The following is an 18,436-nucleotide window of genomic DNA, read 5'->3' as shown; positions in this document are numbered from 1 at the left end:
ATATTTTACAATAACACCTAAACAGGAAGCATGTCTTGCCATGCATTTTTAGATGCACAATTATTACATGTCTTCCTGTCACACTGCAAATGTGGTTAACACAACAGATGTAACTTAGCCCTGACACTTCACACTAAGCCTGCTATCAGATACTGACTTTAAATAGGTGTAAAAAGTTTAAGGAAAGAGTGAAGCAGATCATTAGTAAATAGTTTAATATTGTTAAACTGTACAGCACAAAAATGCAACATGGAAATCATCCGCACCACCACTAACATGTATTATAATGTACATTTTACAGAGCCTCTGTTCAAACGTAAACAATTTGGAGCAAAAGTAATCTTGGTTCAAGATGTTTGGAGGCTGCTGAGCAGAGTCTGAGAGATGCTGCTGATGGCACTGAAGGTGGCGCTGTCGGGAAATGACTTCAGGAAGTCTTTGCCCTCCTCTATGCTGGTGCTGAGCAGAGGATCCAAGGGCACAGAACCTGAAATGTAAAATGTACTTATTTTTGACCTTATTATGAATTAATAGCCCCAATTTGGTTGAACAAAGACCTTATACCTGAAAGTACCATTCCCCAGTGATCCACTAATTAATGATAAATAGAGTCAACTGGATGTTAAAGGATATTCACTCATCAAATACTTCCCTGTGTAAAGCAGCACAGACACAGCTGGCTTGCCACAGGGCGAGCTGAATTAGCTGCATCATTACTCAAGAGATTGATCTGCATACAAGGCCGATAATCCCTCAGGGCCACCTTTAAATGATCTATTAATTTGATCCAGACTTATTGATGAGCATGCATCAAGCCCTCGCTGAGGTATTTTTAAATGTGCTGGTAAATCTGAAATCGCGATCGACCATTTTAGCAGCATGACAGGGATGTAAAATGCCTTCGAATTCATGAATGGGGCATGAGTGATGTCACAGTACGGTGTGACACCCTGTGGCTGGAAGCTGACATTACATGTCATTCAACCCCACTGGACTCACCGAGGAATATTGACCCGGTCAGCTTGGCTAACTCTTCACCTCCGCCTTTTGAGAAAATGTTGCTGCACTCCTGAAAAGAGAGAATAAAAACATAGTAATGCAACTATTTTTGTGGAGATTGAGTACATAAAACAAAAGATGAAACAGCAATTTATTCTAGATGTTTTTTCTGTCCTATATTGTCTGACTTTGATGCACATTACTGTTACTACAACTTTAATACGAATTATTGATATTTCATTACGGAATTGTATGAAGGTTTTACTTACTGAGCAGTGTGGACAAACAAATCCGCTCATGTTCTCGATGATGCCCAGGATCCGTACACCCGTCTTCTTACAGAAGGTGATCTCTCTCCTCACATCTCCTGTAGAAACTGCCTGTAGCCAGCACATAACAGGAAGAATAATCATCACTGGACCAAAGGGCCAGTCCAGCTACTCTTTAAATGAACTTTTAAACAAAGATGTAAAACCATATCATTGTATATCGTTGCAAAGTGAAATTTGTCAGTGTTCGAACTCCTATTTTTTACAGAAAGATCTCTGGAGCCGAGAGGATACCTGAGGAGTGGTGACCAAAACAGCTCCATCCAATCTGTGTTTTTTAAGGTTGTCCAACACCGCCAAATGCTCGTCAGACGTGCCTGGCGGGGTATCGATCAGCAGCACATCCAGCTCTCCCCACGCTACATCCGACACAAACTGGCCAATCAAAGCTGTGAGATGGGACATTCAGAGAAGGAGAGGAAATTGGCAGAAGAAGGTGTTAGAACCGTGTTCAAACCATGCCACACACGTTTGTTCTTGAGACACAGTGCAACTCGAGAATATTTTACCGGTTTTCTTTGGCCCCCTCCATACCACTGCTTCATCTGGGTCCTCCAGCAGAAAGCCGATGGACATGAGGGCGAGGCTCTTTTCTGCATCAGTGTAGACCGGCACCCATCCTGAGTCACACTGGTGCACGTCAGTCCGTCCCACATTCAACATGCGGGGGATACTGGGGCCACAGAGGTCAATATCCAGGATGCCAACCTGATGAACACAGAGTAATGTTAGTAAGTCAATTTACTTATGCTGCTATTTTTCTGAACAAAAATACAGAGTTTTTAATATGATATCTAAAGTAATGTGTTTGTGCCTGCATCACAACCACGTGTACAGTGTTAAATGTAACTCTGCTGCACATACACTCAGCAGGTCTTTGAACTCACCTTGTTGCCAGCATGCCTGAGAGCCAGAGCTAACTCTGTGGTGATGGTGCTCTTTCCCACTCCTCCTTTCCCAGACAGCACCAATACAACATGCCGGACCTGGGACATGCCCCCGTCTCCCATGAAAAGCAATATGATGTTTATTTCATCATGAACTCAGCAGATACAGGTACGTTTAGTACTAAAGTTATATCGCAGGTATGAAAGGGAGCACGTTTCATCACCTGAGGTCAGAAGTTCAACATAACTAGGTCAGAGTTCGATATGCTTAACATTAGTAACTATATAATAGCTTTTTGTAAAAACGATAGATTCACTGAGTATATAAAAGCCTTTCGGTAAGCTCCCATTTAGCAGCTGAAAGAGCTGGACATTTAAAACGTAGGCTGATTCCTAATTAGCTCCCACTAGCCGGTTAGCTAAGCTATAAATGGGTAAGTAATATACAACACTAGGCAGTTTCAGAGAGCTGCCATCAACTAAGAACAATGATACAACCTACAAATAGGATTGCAACCGTCGGATGAACTTTTTTGACAGAGAACTTTGTCTTACCATTATTTTGTTCCATGTTTTGGATTTTGACGCATGTACAGAATTCAACTGCTTCCGTATAACCCCGTGACACCTAGCCAATCACACATTCGCTGTTAGGGATAAGTCCCGCCCCTTTTCCAACACCACCAATGGGCTATCGGTGCGCATCATGAAGCACAGTGGAAGGGTTAGAAAGTGACAACGATTTGCGCTGGATGCAAATATACAGCTTATTGTTAGATGAGTACATGTAAATAAACTCCTCCCTCCATGAGTCTTATCCAATAAGTACACGATGAGGGCGTGGAGAAGTAATGTTTACTTCTGGCTTGCAGCGAAGTGGGACAGAGTGTAAACTGCACCTGTCACACTGTAGGATACTGAGAGACACACTGGCATTCATATGAGCCACTGCAATACGGTGTGTAGGACGACTACTGCAAGGTAAGAGCATAACTGCTGCTAAAATGAACGTATTCATGCTGTATTGTGGTTTACTTACTTTATTATCTGAGTTCAGATGAAGATACATAACAGCAAAATATGAGATGTAGTGGTACAGAATACACAAACAGTATGTGCTGGTATTTAAACATCCGGATGTGCCATTATCTTGACTTGCAGTGAGAATGTCAATATGTGAGACACTGTTAGTGCACTGAGTTGGAGTGGATTGCTATCTTTGAGCAGGAAGGATTGGCAATACATGGACAGTGGTGTGACTTTCAGTCATTTTAATATCTGAAACATGCAAACTTTAATATCTGAAACGTGCAAACACTAGCTTGCAATCTTACTGTGGGTTGTCTTCTGTAGAATGCCATTGCATGTGCATAAGTAGGGTAAGGCCGAATTAAAGTGAGACTAGCTCCAGACTAACTAATCTAAATTAATGGCAGTTATCTCCTGCACCTGCTTGCAAAGCAGTCACCAGCTGCTGTGTTCAGTGGTGGCATGAACCACAACATGCTATCAGGTTTAGACAATGCATTTAGTTTTTTTTTTAAAAAGAACCTTTTGGTGAACTTCAAAGGATCAACTAAATGTCATAATGGTATCGAAACAAATACTTATCATACAATAAAAAGTTGTGCACCCATAAAAGAGCTTACATTAAAATGTGGTTAATGTAAACAAGGATACTACTCAGAAAACCAAAACGCCACAATTGAGGAAATTGCATTTAATGATTACTGGGTATAAAAACATTTGAACATTTTCTTTAATAAACATATTAGTCATTTTTGTTTGGGGTTAATACATCTGGAAATATAAACCGGTGAAATTAGTTATCAGCTAAGAATGATGCATGTGCCATTCCTTACTGCGTTAATACACACTGGAGAGAGGCAGAACAATGTTTTTGAATCAGTTTTCCATGTTCTGCTGCACACTGGATCAAACTTTGAAATACATTTACAATAAAGTTTCTTAAAGTTGTGGCTATCCTAAAAAAAAAAGTTCTTATATCAGTAAATACAAGTCCGTTCAAAATGTAATGTTATTATCTACACTTCTCTACTATGGTTAATTGAAGTGCTGCATAAGTGTGTAATAGTCAATACAGCAGCTGTGAAAACACACAGATATTACCATCTGTGATTTACGACTCGGACACATTGTCGTCCCAAGGTTCAGGTGACCTCATCTGCAGAGAAAGGTAGCTGCGTGCTGCCACAGTGGCAAAACAGAGGGCTAGGTTTAAAGGTTAAACAAGTGTATGGAAACACTTCCTGCTGCCAACGGTGGCATATGGGCCAGATAGAAATAGGCGAGCTATATAGTAGCTCATATAATAGATGACTATTCAAATTAATATTATCAATTAATAATTGATCAATTGGTTTGACTGATTTCTTTAAGAAAGAAAAGCAAATATTTCTAATTCCTGCTTTTTTAATGTGTAATTTATTCTTTAAGACAGTAAATGTAATATATTTGAGTCCTACCATATTCTGTTTAATAGAGGAAAATTAACACATTAATCAACAACAAAAATATTGTTACTGTAGTTGTTGACCTCATCTATGTGCTGTTAATTCCAAGAATGCGCTATTCAGTCCGAAACAGAAAGTCATTTCTGTCTTTGTTCTTCAAACACAGCCTGTACATACACGTGTCAAGACAATATTTGAACTCAATAAAGAAATACACACTGTTTGCTATCCAAAATGGTGGAACAAGCTCCCTATTGATATCAGGACATCAAAAAGTCTACATAGACGGAAAACCTTCCTACGAAAATCCTATCTTTGCCGATATAGACCTGGCTTATTGAAAGCTAATGTACTTGGAGGAATTTATAGATTTTTTAGTGTGTTTCCTCATGGTTAAATGCACTTTTTGTAAGTTGCTTTGGATAAAAGTTCCAGGTAAATGAAATATAATGTAATATTAAAAAAGAAAAAGCTTTACAGAACATGGGGCATGGTTTACTGTACACATGGCAGCTGATTGTAGAGTTGTCGGATCCACAGAGCTGTCATGCTGAGAAGATGCAGGAGCGGCCGGGCTCGCCATTCGGCCTGGAATGAAACACGGAAAGAGGCAGATGCCATGGCAGTGATCCAGATGTCAGACCGAGGGGAATTGGAAGGCCAGGCGACGACACAGGTGAGACATTAGGGTATGTAAAGTGGAACAAAAGGAAAATGGATCTGCTGCTAAAAATATTTAATTTTAAAAGAAGTTTGAGATAATATGTTTAATTGCTATTACTGGATAGAGACGCTTTCCATGGGATATGAAATGTTTAGTTTGGTGTGACTTTATGACAACTCATATTTCCACCTGATGGCCAGTAGTTTTCCACTGGGACTGTCCCCTCTCTGAAATGGCTGTGTAAGACAGTCAGGTCTTCAAAGGCAAGGAAAGCAGGCTTAGTATTTTTGGAAGGGGTCTAATGTTACATACAAGCACACATGACTTGTGTAACCAATAGGAACCTTAAACAGCTTTTAGGGAAAATGCTTTTCAGTCTTTGAAACATGCTTCTCATTTCACTCTTCATTCCTCTTCCCTTTACTGAGCCCTGGACCATGGCCACGTGCTCAGCATTACAAGATGGTGTTTGTCTCAATCAGATCAGCAACGTGGAGACTGAAGTGGATTACCTGGAGAGTTCTCCGGCCATGTCGGAGGTGGTGTCCTTGCCTGGTATAGAACCGGTGATCGGGGAGTCTTTCTGCCAGTGTGACCGACAGGAAGAGCTTAGCCCGGGCCTCAGTGTCAACGGTGACTGCCTCTGTGGGGAGGAGGATTGGGGTGAGCAAACTACAGTTATACACTAATGAACACAACAGAGTTAACTGTGTATTTAGTGTTGAATCTGGGCAGACCTTCACTCTATGTACGTAAAAATACAAATACTATTATTTGCTTTTGTGAGTATATCACTACATATTTCTTATCCATCAAATAGTTTTATCAATTAAGCAATCTTTATTTTAATAAAGTGCTTCACAGCTGATTAGAAGGTGATAATAAGACACAGAGAACACCAGTGGAAAATGAATAAAAACCCACTAAAAAGACACAATGAATTCAACTATTTAATACCAATTAGTTCAGTTAATAGTTAACACTAATTTAGAGTAAATACATGTTGTAGAATGATACAAATATTTACAAAAAAGGATTACATTGTACAACCTAAAAAAAACAATAATGTAAGTGATAAATAAAACTGAATGCATTTGAATACATTTTTTTAAAAGTTAGAAAAATATTGAATAAAACAACAATAAATAGAAAAATATTTGCAACTGAAATGTAATAACAAAATCTTTAAAACAAATATATAAAATGTCTACAAATCATTCCTAATCCAAGGCCTTAGCAAATACAATAGGTGGTTTTCAGGTTTTGATTTGTTAGAAGTCTGAAATTTTAACTATCCAGCTACTATAGACGCTCATTTGTTGGTGTTCCCAGGTTTTCACTGGAAATGGGACGAGCACTTCAAATCGTCCGGAGCCTTCCTCAGCTGTGACAACAGGAAGGTGAGCTTTCACACAGATTACAGCTGCGGCACAGCGGCCATCCGCGGCGCCAAGGAGCTCGCAGACGGTCAACACTTCTGGGAAGTGAAGATGACCTCCCCCGTCTATGGGACTGATATGGTGGGTAGCGGTCATTTGAATAATTGTGAAAGTCATTTCATAAGTGGCCTCAAGCTCTCTTTGGACGAGGAGGATTATTGCAGTCATATCGTCTAGTGAAGAGCTAAAAATAGTCACCATTTTGTCTGTGTAGATGGTGGGCATTGGGACTTCAGAGGTGAACCTGGAGAAGTTCAAATTCAGCTTTGGCAGCCTGCTGGGAAACGATGAAGATAGCTGGGGGCTCTCCTACACAGGTGAGCGGGTTAATACAGGGAAGCTCTGTACTTAAATACACTTTTGCAGTGCTTTTAACATATTGGACCCTTGTTACATTTCAAGTTTTGCCATTTGAGTAATGAGCAGTTCCACCAAAGAGATATTTCCCCTAGGAAAATTAAATAATGTTTCTGATCGTGTTTGTTCAAAGGTTTCCTCCAGCACAAAGGGGACAAAGTGAGGTTCTCCTCTCGGTTTGGCCAGGGCTCAATCATAGGAATGCACCTTGACACCTGGCATGGCACCCTGACTTTCTACAAGAATCGGCACTGCATAGGTGTGTGTTTGTCTCTAATTCAAGCAGTTAGTGACATAATACGCAGAACCATTTCTATTTAGCTACGACTGCCTTGTTTCTCCCCCTGAAATGTTCTTCTTCTACAACAGGTATTGCTTCCACAAGGCTGCAGAACAAGAAATTGTACCCCATGGTTTGCTCCACGGCAGCTAAAAGCAGTATGAAGGTGATCCGTGCCTGCTACACACCCACCTCCCTGCAGTACCTTTGCTGCACCCGGCTCCGCCAAATATTGCCTGGCTGCCCGGACGTCCTCAATGCTGTGGATCTGCCCCCTGGCCTACGCACCCAGCTCCACCTGCAGCTCGGCTGGGTCTTCACGCTCAGCAGCAGCCCCGAAGCCTCGGAGCAGAACGAGGACTTGTTTGATGATTTCCAAGAAGAAATGAGCCTGCCTCCCAGCCCCACCCCGAGGCCGGTCTCCACCCTGAGTGCCTGCTCCTCCCCGAGCCCCTGCACCAGCCCCTTTGTTGACACAGTCCCGTACCACTGCTCCTGTCAAACATCACCTCAAACTCAGCCGTGCACTTGCCACTGCCCTCCAACTCCTCCCAGCAGCGAATACGACAGTTGCTGCTCTGAACCCGAGGATTACCAAAGCAAAAGATGCCGCTGGACATGAACCGTTAGCCCAAGCGTATCTCTAAGTGTTTGGCGAACAGCTATTCTACGATTGCCATTAACTTCCACTGTTGGAAATAATGGAGATAAGAGCAACCTTATCTTTTAGCCAATATTTCTACTTTTTGAGGGGATTTTTGCTCCTCTTTATTAAGAGTATGTGACATTCAACAACTTTGAGTGTGAATGTGAGAAATGGAGATTTGATAGTGACCTATGGGGTCATTAAGTTGCATTTTAGCAAACGTGGTAATAATAATAATAATACCTGGATTAATAACAAGAATATTCCGAATAATTATTAGAATAATAATAATCATTAATAATACATATTTATAATATTCAGAAGTTACTATATGGAAGGCCCAAAGTTTTACCATCTGACTGGGAATAATGTGAAAGTGTACACTTGTTATTCTCCGGGGATTACTCCCGGGAAACAGCTTTTTGATACTGTGGAAATGACTTTTTGTAAATGTGTTTTGTATCTATGAGCATTTTGATTGAATACCAATGGTGGTTGTTTTCTTGCTTTACAAAAGGATTTGCTTTTCTATTTACAGTTTGTTTATTAACTTTCTTACCCAGGAAAGTATTTTAAATTAAAACAACAATACCGTTTGGTTGCAGCTCATTTTATCTGCCATTTCACACAAACAAAACACATAGTCATGTATGTCCCTCTGATAGTACATCTTTCATGTAAACAGAACAATGTTACACATTATTTTCTTCCACATTTTACGAAACATAATATTGCTTAGATCTCATGACATGTAAAAATAATAAGGTGCATATGATATCTAAGGCATATTTTTAGATTGTAAACATCAACATTAACAAATTAGCAGCCAAGTGGTGACAAAGTGAAATCAGAGCCGGATTTAATCCTCGCTGAAGTTTTCAAGTGGTCGGATCAGTCCAGGACCAGCTGGGGGTTCTGGGCTGTGAAGCAGCGGTAAACTCTGGCTGATATCTCCGGCCCGATACGTCTCTCTTTACCACCACTCTTCACCAAGAGAACAGCCAGCAGACTCTTCCTGGCTGCCTCTGAATCCAAGCTCTGGTACGTCTAAAAACAACAGAATTTATTTGTTTTTTTGTTAATTGATTTTTAGTATTAAGATATATACACAACGTTGCATTATAATCCAAATGTCATTTATCCACTCATCCTCACTACTTTCAAACACATTTAGCTAAAAACCTTACTATTTAAAATAATTTGGTCCACAGGCAAGATGCACCTGCGCAAACATAAGACTAAATGTTTTAAATAATATAGCTTTAAATAAAATGACTGTTTGGAAAGAGGTGAGCATGCGACCGGAAAAGGGAGTTGGACTTTACAAGTTGTGTGAGAGTCACAAAAGGAGGTTTTGATCTAGTTTTGCTTTCCCTTTTATTTTTTACTTCAAATCATCAAGTTTTTGGATTCTTTTTCCATCATGCAAGAAACTATTTCTGCAACAATTCCAGATAACGCAAGGTGATAATTGAATGTATAAATAATGGTTTTGTGGATGTATTATTAGTTTAAAGTCTATGATCTAATTACATTCATTAAATTGTAAGTATTTGGTCAAGTGTTGGCATCGTGCTCTATGCACTGAGCTCTACAGCACCATCCTGAGGCAGCTGTACAGTACCTGCAGCAGCAGCTGAGGAGACGGGTAGGCAGCTATTACAGTGGAGGCCACGGCCGGGCTGACTCTGTTCAGCTGCTGGATCTGCCTGCTCCACACCTGGATCAGCCCCGAGCCGTCCCTCTCCACCCGGACCCCGCTGGCCCAGGAACCGTCCACACAGAAGGGCAGCTCAGCTTGCTCCGTCAGCAGTCTGGAAATACATCTTCTAGGTGAGGACAGGGAAATGTCCCTTCTCTGTTATTGTGGCAATGACTCGAGTGGCTGCCTACTTGAAAGGGCGTTTTGATAAGGCCTTGGTGACAGCACACACATGGTCAGTGACCTCCTGCCAGCCATCAAGGAACACCAGAGAGATGTTCTTGCAGAGCTGCAGGTACACGAGAACCTGGAGAAAAATAAAAGCAGTGTGAAGTGTGCAGTGTGTAGGAACATGTAGATCAGTCATGTGTACATTTTAGCAAATGTTTACCTTCTAAAATATACAACTAGGTTGCAAAAATAACATGCAAGATTGACTTTTCAGATTTAAAGTAAATTGACCTCCTCCACGTCCACGTTCTCCATCCCCAGTTTGGATTGTAGAGTCTCCAAAGGGAAAGCATCAGCTCTGTTAGCAAGAAATCCAGTAATTAAATGTGCAATCTGTACATGAAAGCCAACACAGAATATATATGTTATCTCACCAGAGAATAATACAATTAGCATATAGGAAGGTAAATGATTGTGTCTGTCTATAAGAGGTCACATTAACATACACTTACCTGTAATCCTGCTGAGGGTCTGTCACTAAGAGGGTAACCACCTTTTTGGTGCCCCTGTTGAGACACTCTAAAATAGGAGTAAGGAAAGACCCCGCCCCTGTCTGCTCCCCGTCACTGTCTAGCATCTGCAGGGACAACAAATAATATAGCAGAGGGCCAGCATGAAGGTTGCCATCAAAGTTAAATATTTCAACTTCAAATGTTGCTTACTTTCTTCACAGAGACCACCATGTCCATGAAGTCCGTCAGACCCAGCACCAGAACCACTTGCTCCTCCTCCACTAAGCTGTCTTCTCCCTGTTAAAGACACAACAGTTATGATCCCACTGAAGAAAGCAGAGAGACAGTACGAATATGTAAGTGCAAACGGAGACAGGGTGGTAACCTGAGGTAGATCTCTGGTCCAGGTGATGCTGTGTGGGAGCTGCTGGCCCTCAATGCTGAACCTCCAATCAAAAGTAGCCAAGGCGTCCAGCAAGATGTCAGAGCCACCCTCTTGCAGAAGTGCTGGAATAAAGCACACACAAGGTTACGGCATATCAGCATTTTAGCCTGTTGTCTTTGTGGAAATAATTACATGGTCAGATGACTTTAAGTGGTCCTTGTTGGCTCACACTTTAATGCTTGTAGGTTGAAAATAACAACACTTATTCATTAGCCAGTACTAGATTACTTAGAGTCCACAGATCATCTTAAAGTAGATGATAACGAGCTAAACTGACACAAACTAAATGAAAATTCAGTTTCATCCTCCAATTCTATCTATAAGAATTGAAATGTGTATGTTATAGCATCAATTAAAAAAGCTATCAAACTTTCCTCACTGTTGTTATTCAGTCCCAATATTACCGATGGAAGAAGTAACCACAGCACCTGAAGGCAGCACGGTGTACCTGGATCTATGCGGACAGTCAGACTCTTGAGGCAGTTCTCGGGCCGGAGACTCTTCAGGTTCTCGGCCGCCTCTCTCCTCCTCTGTTGCTCCTGCTTCTTCTCCACGTTCTCCCGGGCCCTGGCTGTCCTCACCTCCTCCCTGGCCTCCCTCTTCTCCCTGGCTGCCTCTCTGTCCGCCTCCACCTCCTCTTTGCTGCGGCGTTTTCTTGCGGGACTCGGGGTTGCATGTTGTCGTGGAGGAGACAAAGCAGCAGTTTGACGGGTCTCAGTTTTTATGGGTGAAGTTTGGAGGGTGTTGCACTTGATGTCTGGAGCCTCCTCGGTGCTCACTGTTATTGTTTGACATCTCTCTTCTCTCTCGAGGTTTACCTCTCTCCTCCTCTGTTGCTCCTGCTCCTTCTCCACCTTCTCCCGGGCCCTGGCTGTCCTCACCTTCTCCCTGGCCTCCCTCTTCTCCCTGGCTGCCTCTCTGTCCGCCTCCACCTCCTCTTTGCTGCTGCGTTTTCTTGCGGGACTCGGGGTTGCATGTTGTCGTGGAGGAGACAAAGCAGCAGTTTGACGGGGCTCAGTTTTTATGGGTGAAGTTTGGAGGGTGTTGCACTTGATGTCTGGAGCCTCCTCGGTGCTCACTGTTATCGTTTGACATCTCTCTTCTCTCTCGAGGTTTACCTCTCTCCTCCTCTGTTGCTCCTGCTCCTTCTCCACCTTCTCCCGGGCCCTGGCTGTCCTCACCTTCTCCCTGGTCTCCCTCTTCTCCCTGGCTGCCTCTCTGTCCGCCTCCACCTCCTCTTTGCTGCGGCGTTTTCTTGCGGGACTCGGGGTTGCATGTTGTCGTGGAGGAGGCAAAGCAGCAGTTTGACGGGGCTCAGTTTTTATGGGTGAAGTTTGGAGGGTGTTGCACTTGATGTCTGGAGCCTCCTCGGTGCTCACTGTTATTGTTTGACATCTCTCTTCTCTCTCGAGGTTTACATCAGGTTTTCTTTCAGTGTCACTTTCCTCAGAGTCAGATACTTCCCATGTTTTAGCTCTGCGCAACACAGACATTTTGCATGTTTAAAACATAATCAAAAATCTCCTAAACTCACCGAACGCATTATTAAACCCCTTCCAGTTGCACAACAATTCACCTCGACGGTGTACGCTGAAGGACAAAAGACAGAAAACGCGATTCATTTATTCTAGTTTTTTTTTAAAGCATTTTGTCTCTGGTTAAAAACAACGAAAGACAGGAGAGGTACCAGCTGTCTATGGTGGATACATAAAAAGTTGTTAGTTTGATTGGATTAAATCTCAAGACACACTGATCAATACGATAGTCGTTTAATATATATCGTGAATATATACTTTATTAGATATAATTACTGCAGTTTTTATACCGAGTCAGACAAAAGTAGTAGCCAATAGTAGTTCATTTGATGCTTGAGGTTTATCTATTAAGGTTTAAGATTTGAACAATCTCCCATTTTAATTAGAGATAAAAGATGTAAGACGAAAGAGGGATTTGTTTTTTTACAAACAAAAAGTGTTAATTGATGTTCAAGAAAGTGAAACATTTCAAAAGGAAAAAATGTGTGGGACAACTCACTTAGAAAAGCTATCGAATAAAAGTGGGAGAGCTGTGCAGTCTAAACAGAGCTAGTTTGGGGCAAAAATGTGCAAAATGTACAAAGGGATATGCAAAGAATCACAGTACTTTAGGATGGGGCATTGTATGCTAAAGAGGGGGCTGGCTCTGATTGGGAAACACCCTGATGACATGTGGAGACTTATCCTCATCCTGTGCAAGAATTAGGCTTCTCTCTTCATGGCAGGAGGTTGAGCAACCAGAGTAGCTGTTTTTACTCTGTGAACATTACACCAACTGGATATCTGGACAAGGAAACTGGTGTTATAGCTTCGCAGTTTTGGACTGTATCAAATATATACATTTACCGAACAGTAGAGGGCAGCAGCACGCCATCACAGAGTCTGCTGAATTCAAAGAAGAAGAGGTTTAAAGCTCGCTAACCTGCTGCTCATGTAAACAACACTAAAGAATGTGATTTGGAAGTTTCATTTAATAGCCATTTTCCTTTTTGTTCACCATGACGCAGCCGGCGGAGAAAGGTACGTGTGTCTATAGTTTTATTTCCCCCCAAAATATCCACATTTAGGATAACCCAATGACCAGACTTCTGTCGTAACCCTCCCTTTCGGCCACCGAAACAACAACTCAGCAGTTCCTACTAAAAGCTCATGTGATTAAACTGGAAGTATAGCCAAAACCGTGAGGTCAGCAAAAATGTTTTGTGTCATCATGGGTATATTTCAAAAACTAAGCTACTTAAAAGCTTGAGCTGCAGTTTTATTTACACACAAACATGAAGTAAACACTAAATTCCCAACTGGGCTGAGTTAAATGAATTGTACAGAACCAGGTTTTCTTAAAAGTCCACTTCCATATCTAAAAAATGTGATTGTGAATCCTTTTCTGTGCATGATATATTTTTTTAGATGGTGATTCCCTTTTTTCTGTGAAAAATTGGACTCTTATTTAAAACAAAGTATTTTAAAATACGTCTGGAGGGGGTCTTTAATCATTTTCAAAAGCGTTGTGTTAAAACCTATAATTAGTATGAGATTTTTATTCAGTGTATTCGCATATTTTTATGGAATATTTTCCTCTGTAATAAATTCAATTGAGGATTCAAGAAAATGTAAACCATCATCTTGCATTCGCTTTCATTGCAACTGAAATTTTACTTTTATAATACAATAACAATAATAATAACAATAATACACTATTTATGTTTGTTTTGTTTTTTACAGCGTATTACCGCTTTTTGGTGCTGTTTTTCAACTGTCTTCTGACATTTGGCTCCTACTTCTGCTTCGACATCCCCAGTGTTTTGCAGGATCAGTTTCAAGGGGTAAGAAAGTGGTCTTAAAGATCTCATCATTGTAAAAAGATTTCCCCAAATTAACTCAACAGCCTCATTGTGGTTTGCTGTCATAATTCCAAAGTCTGTCCTAGATGATAAATGAATCACTGGCTGCCTCTCATCTGACAGAACCTGACATGTTCCAATGTGACGGTGATCAATGGCACAGTGGACTGTGTGGTGGGACTGGGGATGAACCCTCAGCAGTACAATCTTCTTTATGCCATCTATGCTTGGACGTAAGTTCACACGCACATTGACCCTACTGTTAATACTGCTGAGTGTCTTATCAGAAAACTTCAATGGATTAATTTATCTCCTATCAACAGGAATGCAGTAGTGGTGATCATGGCCGGCTTCATGATTGACAAACTAGGAAACCGCTGTAAGTCAATGATATCTTAATAGCAAGCAACTGATTCATGGTAACTCCTGGCGAATTGATTCCTCTTTCCTTTTCTCTGCAGTTGGAGTGTTTCTGTTCTCTTTCCTGTGTGTTTTGGGGTCGTCGTTGTTTGCATTGGGTTCCCACTTCAAGGGAACCCCCTATCTGCTGCCACTGATGCTCACAGGCCGACTGGTGTTTGGATCAGGAAATGGATCTTTGAGCAGTAAGGCCCCTTTTCCTAAAGTCACATACATATTTGTTGTGGTGTCAGCTCAGAGGAGTGTTCTTATTAAACAGCTTTTTTGATCTTTATCAGTTGTTCAGAACCGCATCACAGCCTTCTGGTTCAAAGGGAAGGAGCTGGCCTTGGCGTTCGGTCTGACGCTGGCTTTCTCTCGCCTCGGCTCAGTCCTGAACTTCTTCCTCACACAGAAGTTTGAGGAAAAATATGGCATGCAGTGGACACTCTGGGGTGGTAGGTACTAATAAAACAAGTGGATAGAAACACCATGTTTATGGCCTGAGTGAATAATAATACAGTGCTTAAGTAAGAGTATTTTCTCATGATGCTTTCTAGGTACACTCCTTTGTTTGCTGGGCTTTGTTTCCGCGATCCTTGTCAGCAGCCTTGACAAGATCGGAATGAAGCAGCTGGGACTTGATGGCGCCATCCAAGAGGAGTCCCGCAAAGTGGTACGAACAATATGTTTTTAATTAGAAACCTGTTTCCATCACCATTCATAAAGTGCGAGGGTGCTGTAGTTCTTTTGTTTGAATGTTCATTAACTCCTAATTAATTTGTGTGTCTGTGTAGAGGATTCAGGATGTGAAGCTCCTGTCACTCAGATATTGGCTGCTGGTTCTCACCATCATGTTCTTCTACAATGGCATCTTCCCGTTCATTGCAGATGCCAGGTACAGATATCAACACATACACACATATATGTTTCTCAGATTAAAAATGGGTTTTGAATGCCAATATGCTCAGTGTTGTTTCAAGGATAAGATTGCTGTTGAATGCTGAATATTTAAATAAATTATTTAAAAATGAACCTTGTGCATTTGCTCTTACATCATTATTTATTTTAACATGCAGCTGTGTTTCTATCTGTCCAGTAAATTCATTCAGGATAAGTACGATGGCTACAGTCAGAAGGAGGCGGCCTATATCGCCGGTGCTGTTTATGACAGCTCACTGGTCCTCTCCGCCATTGTGGGCATTCTCATTGTAAGTATCTGTAATCTTAACTTGTTACAAGTATGTCATAGAAAGCAAAACAAAAGGCTGGTGTAACACGTCTCTTCTGTTTTTCTTCCAGGATTGTGTGGGTCTGCGGGGCATTTTTGCAGTGGCCTGTGCCATCTTCACACTGCCTGTGTTCGGACTGCTGGCCTTCACCTTTGTCCCTCCTCTCGTCTCCACCATATGGCTCGGAGTCACCTACTCATTCGCTGCTGTGAGTTGAACTCAAAACCATCGTTTAACATTTAAAAAGACCACTCTCTCTAAGGCAGATCAATTTGTATTGATTCAAAACTTTGGTGAATCCCAGGTTTAGTTAGTTTTTTCGCACACGCATGTCTTTATAAAATCCATGAAATAAAAAAGAGAGGTGAAAAAGCCGGTGGCTAATACATTGTACTTTGCTCGACTTATGAAGGAAAACACAGAAGAACAAAAAAAGGACTAAGCTAAAATAACTTACTCAATAACAAAAAATGAATGACAGTCTGTGTTGTTTTCCAGGCCAGTATGTGGCCGTCCATCCCCCTCGTGGTGCCTCAGGCGACCCTGGGAACAGCCATGGGTCTGGCCACCTCCGTACAGATGGTCGGGATTGGTGTGTCCAATCTGGTCGTTGGGCAGATTTTGGGCTCCAACTCGAGGTAGGAATTACTTAAGATTAGGATCATATTGGTAGACCACCTTTCTGCATTTTAACTTAGCTGCTGTTTTCCTTTCCAGTGAAACTAAAATTCCGTTATGGCGCTGGCAGAGGATGATGATCTTCATGTTGGCCAACACCATCGGCTGCATCGTCACCTCAGTGCTGCTCAACGTTGTCGACCGCAGACAGGTGAGACACACAGCCTGTTTACTGTTTCCTTTTTGTACTGTGTGTGTATAGTCAGGTAACTCCACCACAGGATACAGTGTGCTCAGTTAATATTTGTTTACCTGCAGGGCGGGACCCTGAACAAGACAACCAAGAAGTCGGAGCAGGCGGAGAGAGAGTCCGACAGAGAGCCGCTCACCCAGGGAGAAGAGGAGCAAGGCGAGGAGGAGGAAGAAGGAGGCGAGGTGGTTGGATCTCCTTCTATCAACTCATAGATTTTTGAACATTTCCCTTTTTTATATGCATTTTTTAAATGACCCACTTTTTAAATTGTTTTATTGCACACCTCAGTGAAAACCACACCTCTTCTCCACACGGTCTCTGGGCGTTTCAGTGGTTTATGGAAGCATTTAATCAAAGAAAATAAATGAAACCTTGTTTTTACAGTGTTATTTAAAACTAAATAGTGTCAATACATTTTATTAAATGTAAACTAGGTATTGCTGATTTGTCAGTTTTACAGGTAATTAAAAAATCACCTCATTTTTAAACTTAAGCTATCGACTGTACAGCCATATGTGACAATGTGAACGTTCCCGAGATAACTAGCTCATTTTAATGTCAAGTTACCATGCATGTCAATAACTCACTTTTTTAATGACTTTCTGATGAAAAATTGAAATATTTGTACCTCCTCTGTAATTGTATAGTTGTAGATTTTATCTTGTCCTTTAAAAGAAGGGATTTTGATTTATTTTACGTTGCCATAACAGCAAAAGGGCTGTTCAAAACCTTTTTTCAAGCGATATCGCTGTTACGTCTAATAAAAAAAATAAACATTTGATATCTACTTATTGGCTGGGTTAAGTTTTATAATGGGTTACAGCTCATTATTTTACTTTCTAGCTCGCCACTGTAGTGTTTTTGTTTGCTCATAGCTTTGTTTTCAGTTAAACGTTTTAAAAAAACCCGCTGTATACTTCCTGCTATGCACCAAACTAAGCATGTTGCATTATCTGGCGGTGGTGCGAAGTCCATAGGGGGTTGGCCTGGGAACTGGAAGGTCACCAGTTCAAGTCCCCGAAAGACCAAGTGCCACCGTGGTGTCCCTGAGCAAGACACTGGTTACCTACACTGCTCCCCGGGCGCCGTACATAATGGCAGCCCACTGCTCCTAACACTAGGATGGGTCAAATGCAGAGACCGCATTTTGTTGTCCTAGTACTTGTACTCTGTGCAATGACAATAAAGTTGAATCTTCTTCATCTTCTTATCTATTCCTTACAATCGTAGCTTGCATATAGCCTTGACAAGCATCACCAGTGTAATTCCTCCTAAATACTCTGCAAAGCTCTCTTTTCTTTGCACATTATGGTCAGTAGGTGGAGCTGTTTACATATCTGATGCACTGACGCTCATGTAGTAATCATAATAACCTCAATTGTTAATCGTTAGTTTATCAGAAACCCTTTGGTAAGTCATGGTGGGTATTTGGGGAGAGCTAGCATTCCTTCATCTCTCCTCCTGTCAACAACTGCAAGAATGTAGGCTATTTAAAAATAGCTAAAGGCAAATAAGGCAACAAAAGTTAGTGCAGTAATTTTAAGGTATACACTAACTCTCCTTTATTTTTTAAGCCTATTCACATGTATTGCTGTATCATTTATGGAAATGTAAATTGCTGTTTAGTCATTTTAACACTTATCTGGTAGCCTG

General features: G+C 41.4%; 4 protein-coding genes across 6 annotated transcripts; 2 read left to right on the top strand and 2 right to left on the bottom strand.

Annotated features, from left to right (window-relative positions):
* Nucleotides 1-198: 198 nt before the first annotated feature.
* Nucleotides 199-2,973, bottom strand: nubp2 (nucleotide binding protein 2 (MinD homolog, E. coli)). The gene is made up of 7 exons (XM_063892615.1): nt 2,771-2,973; nt 2,216-2,331; nt 1,838-2,036; nt 1,563-1,717; nt 1,269-1,379; nt 1,000-1,069; nt 199-487 (listed from the first exon to the last, which is right to left on the bottom strand). The coding sequence occupies exons 1-7, from the start codon at nt 2,784-2,786 to the stop codon at nt 348-350; spliced, it is 807 nt and encodes a 268-aa protein (XP_063748685.1). The 5' UTR covers nt 2,787-2,973; the 3' UTR covers nt 199-347.
* LOC134870448 (SPRY domain-containing SOCS box protein 3-like) lies at nt 2,251-8,671 on the top strand. Its single transcript, XM_063892614.1, has 8 exons — nt 2,251-2,384; nt 3,088-3,196; nt 5,230-5,365; nt 5,836-6,016; nt 6,686-6,873; nt 7,007-7,109; nt 7,283-7,408; nt 7,519-8,671. Exons 2-8 carry the CDS (start codon nt 3,156-3,158, stop codon nt 8,049-8,051), a joined length of 1,308 nt encoding a protein of 435 aa, XP_063748684.1. The 5' UTR covers nt 2,251-2,384; nt 3,088-3,155; the 3' UTR covers nt 8,052-8,671.
* A 3-nt stretch (nt 8,672-8,674) lies between these two features.
* On the bottom strand, nt 8,675-12,483 carry LOC134870447 (probable crossover junction endonuclease EME2). 3 transcript variants are annotated; one of them, XM_063892612.1, is made up of 8 exons: nt 11,285-12,483; nt 10,846-10,967; nt 10,671-10,757; nt 10,461-10,585; nt 10,240-10,306; nt 9,969-10,084; nt 9,700-9,889; nt 8,675-9,122 (listed from the first exon to the last, which is right to left on the bottom strand). In XM_063892612.1, exons 1-8 carry the CDS (start codon nt 12,396-12,398, stop codon nt 8,967-8,969), a joined length of 1,977 nt encoding a protein of 658 aa, XP_063748682.1. In that variant the 5' UTR covers nt 12,399-12,483; the 3' UTR covers nt 8,675-8,966. The 3 variants fall into 3 exon arrangements, 2 of the variants coding, with proteins under 2 accessions (XP_063748682.1, XP_063748683.1); XM_063892613.1 differs by having other exon boundaries at nt 11,354-12,483; XR_010166562.1 differs by lacking the exon at nt 8,675-9,122 and having other exon boundaries at nt 9,815-9,889; nt 10,169-10,306.
* A 680-nt stretch (nt 12,484-13,163) lies between these two features.
* mfsd1l (major facilitator superfamily domain containing 1-like) lies at nt 13,164-17,985 on the top strand. The gene is made up of 13 exons (XM_063892564.1): nt 13,164-13,460; nt 14,163-14,263; nt 14,405-14,514; nt 14,605-14,660; nt 14,743-14,886; nt 14,980-15,138; nt 15,241-15,356; nt 15,478-15,578; nt 15,780-15,891; nt 15,983-16,120; nt 16,411-16,550; nt 16,630-16,741; nt 16,849-17,985. The coding sequence occupies exons 1-13, from the start codon at nt 13,439-13,441 to the stop codon at nt 16,993-16,995; spliced, it is 1,458 nt and encodes a 485-aa protein (XP_063748634.1). The 5' UTR covers nt 13,164-13,438; the 3' UTR covers nt 16,996-17,985.
* Nucleotides 17,986-18,436: the final 451 nt, after the last annotated feature.

Source organism: Eleginops maclovinus, chromosome 10 (assembly GCF_036324505.1).
Source record: "Eleginops maclovinus isolate JMC-PN-2008 ecotype Puerto Natales chromosome 10, JC_Emac_rtc_rv5, whole genome shotgun sequence".
NCBI lineage: Eukaryota > Metazoa > Chordata > Actinopteri > Perciformes > Eleginopidae > Eleginops > Eleginops maclovinus.
The sequence above is the reverse complement of the archived record's forward strand: the minus strand, read 5'-3'. Positions and strand labels throughout refer to the sequence as shown.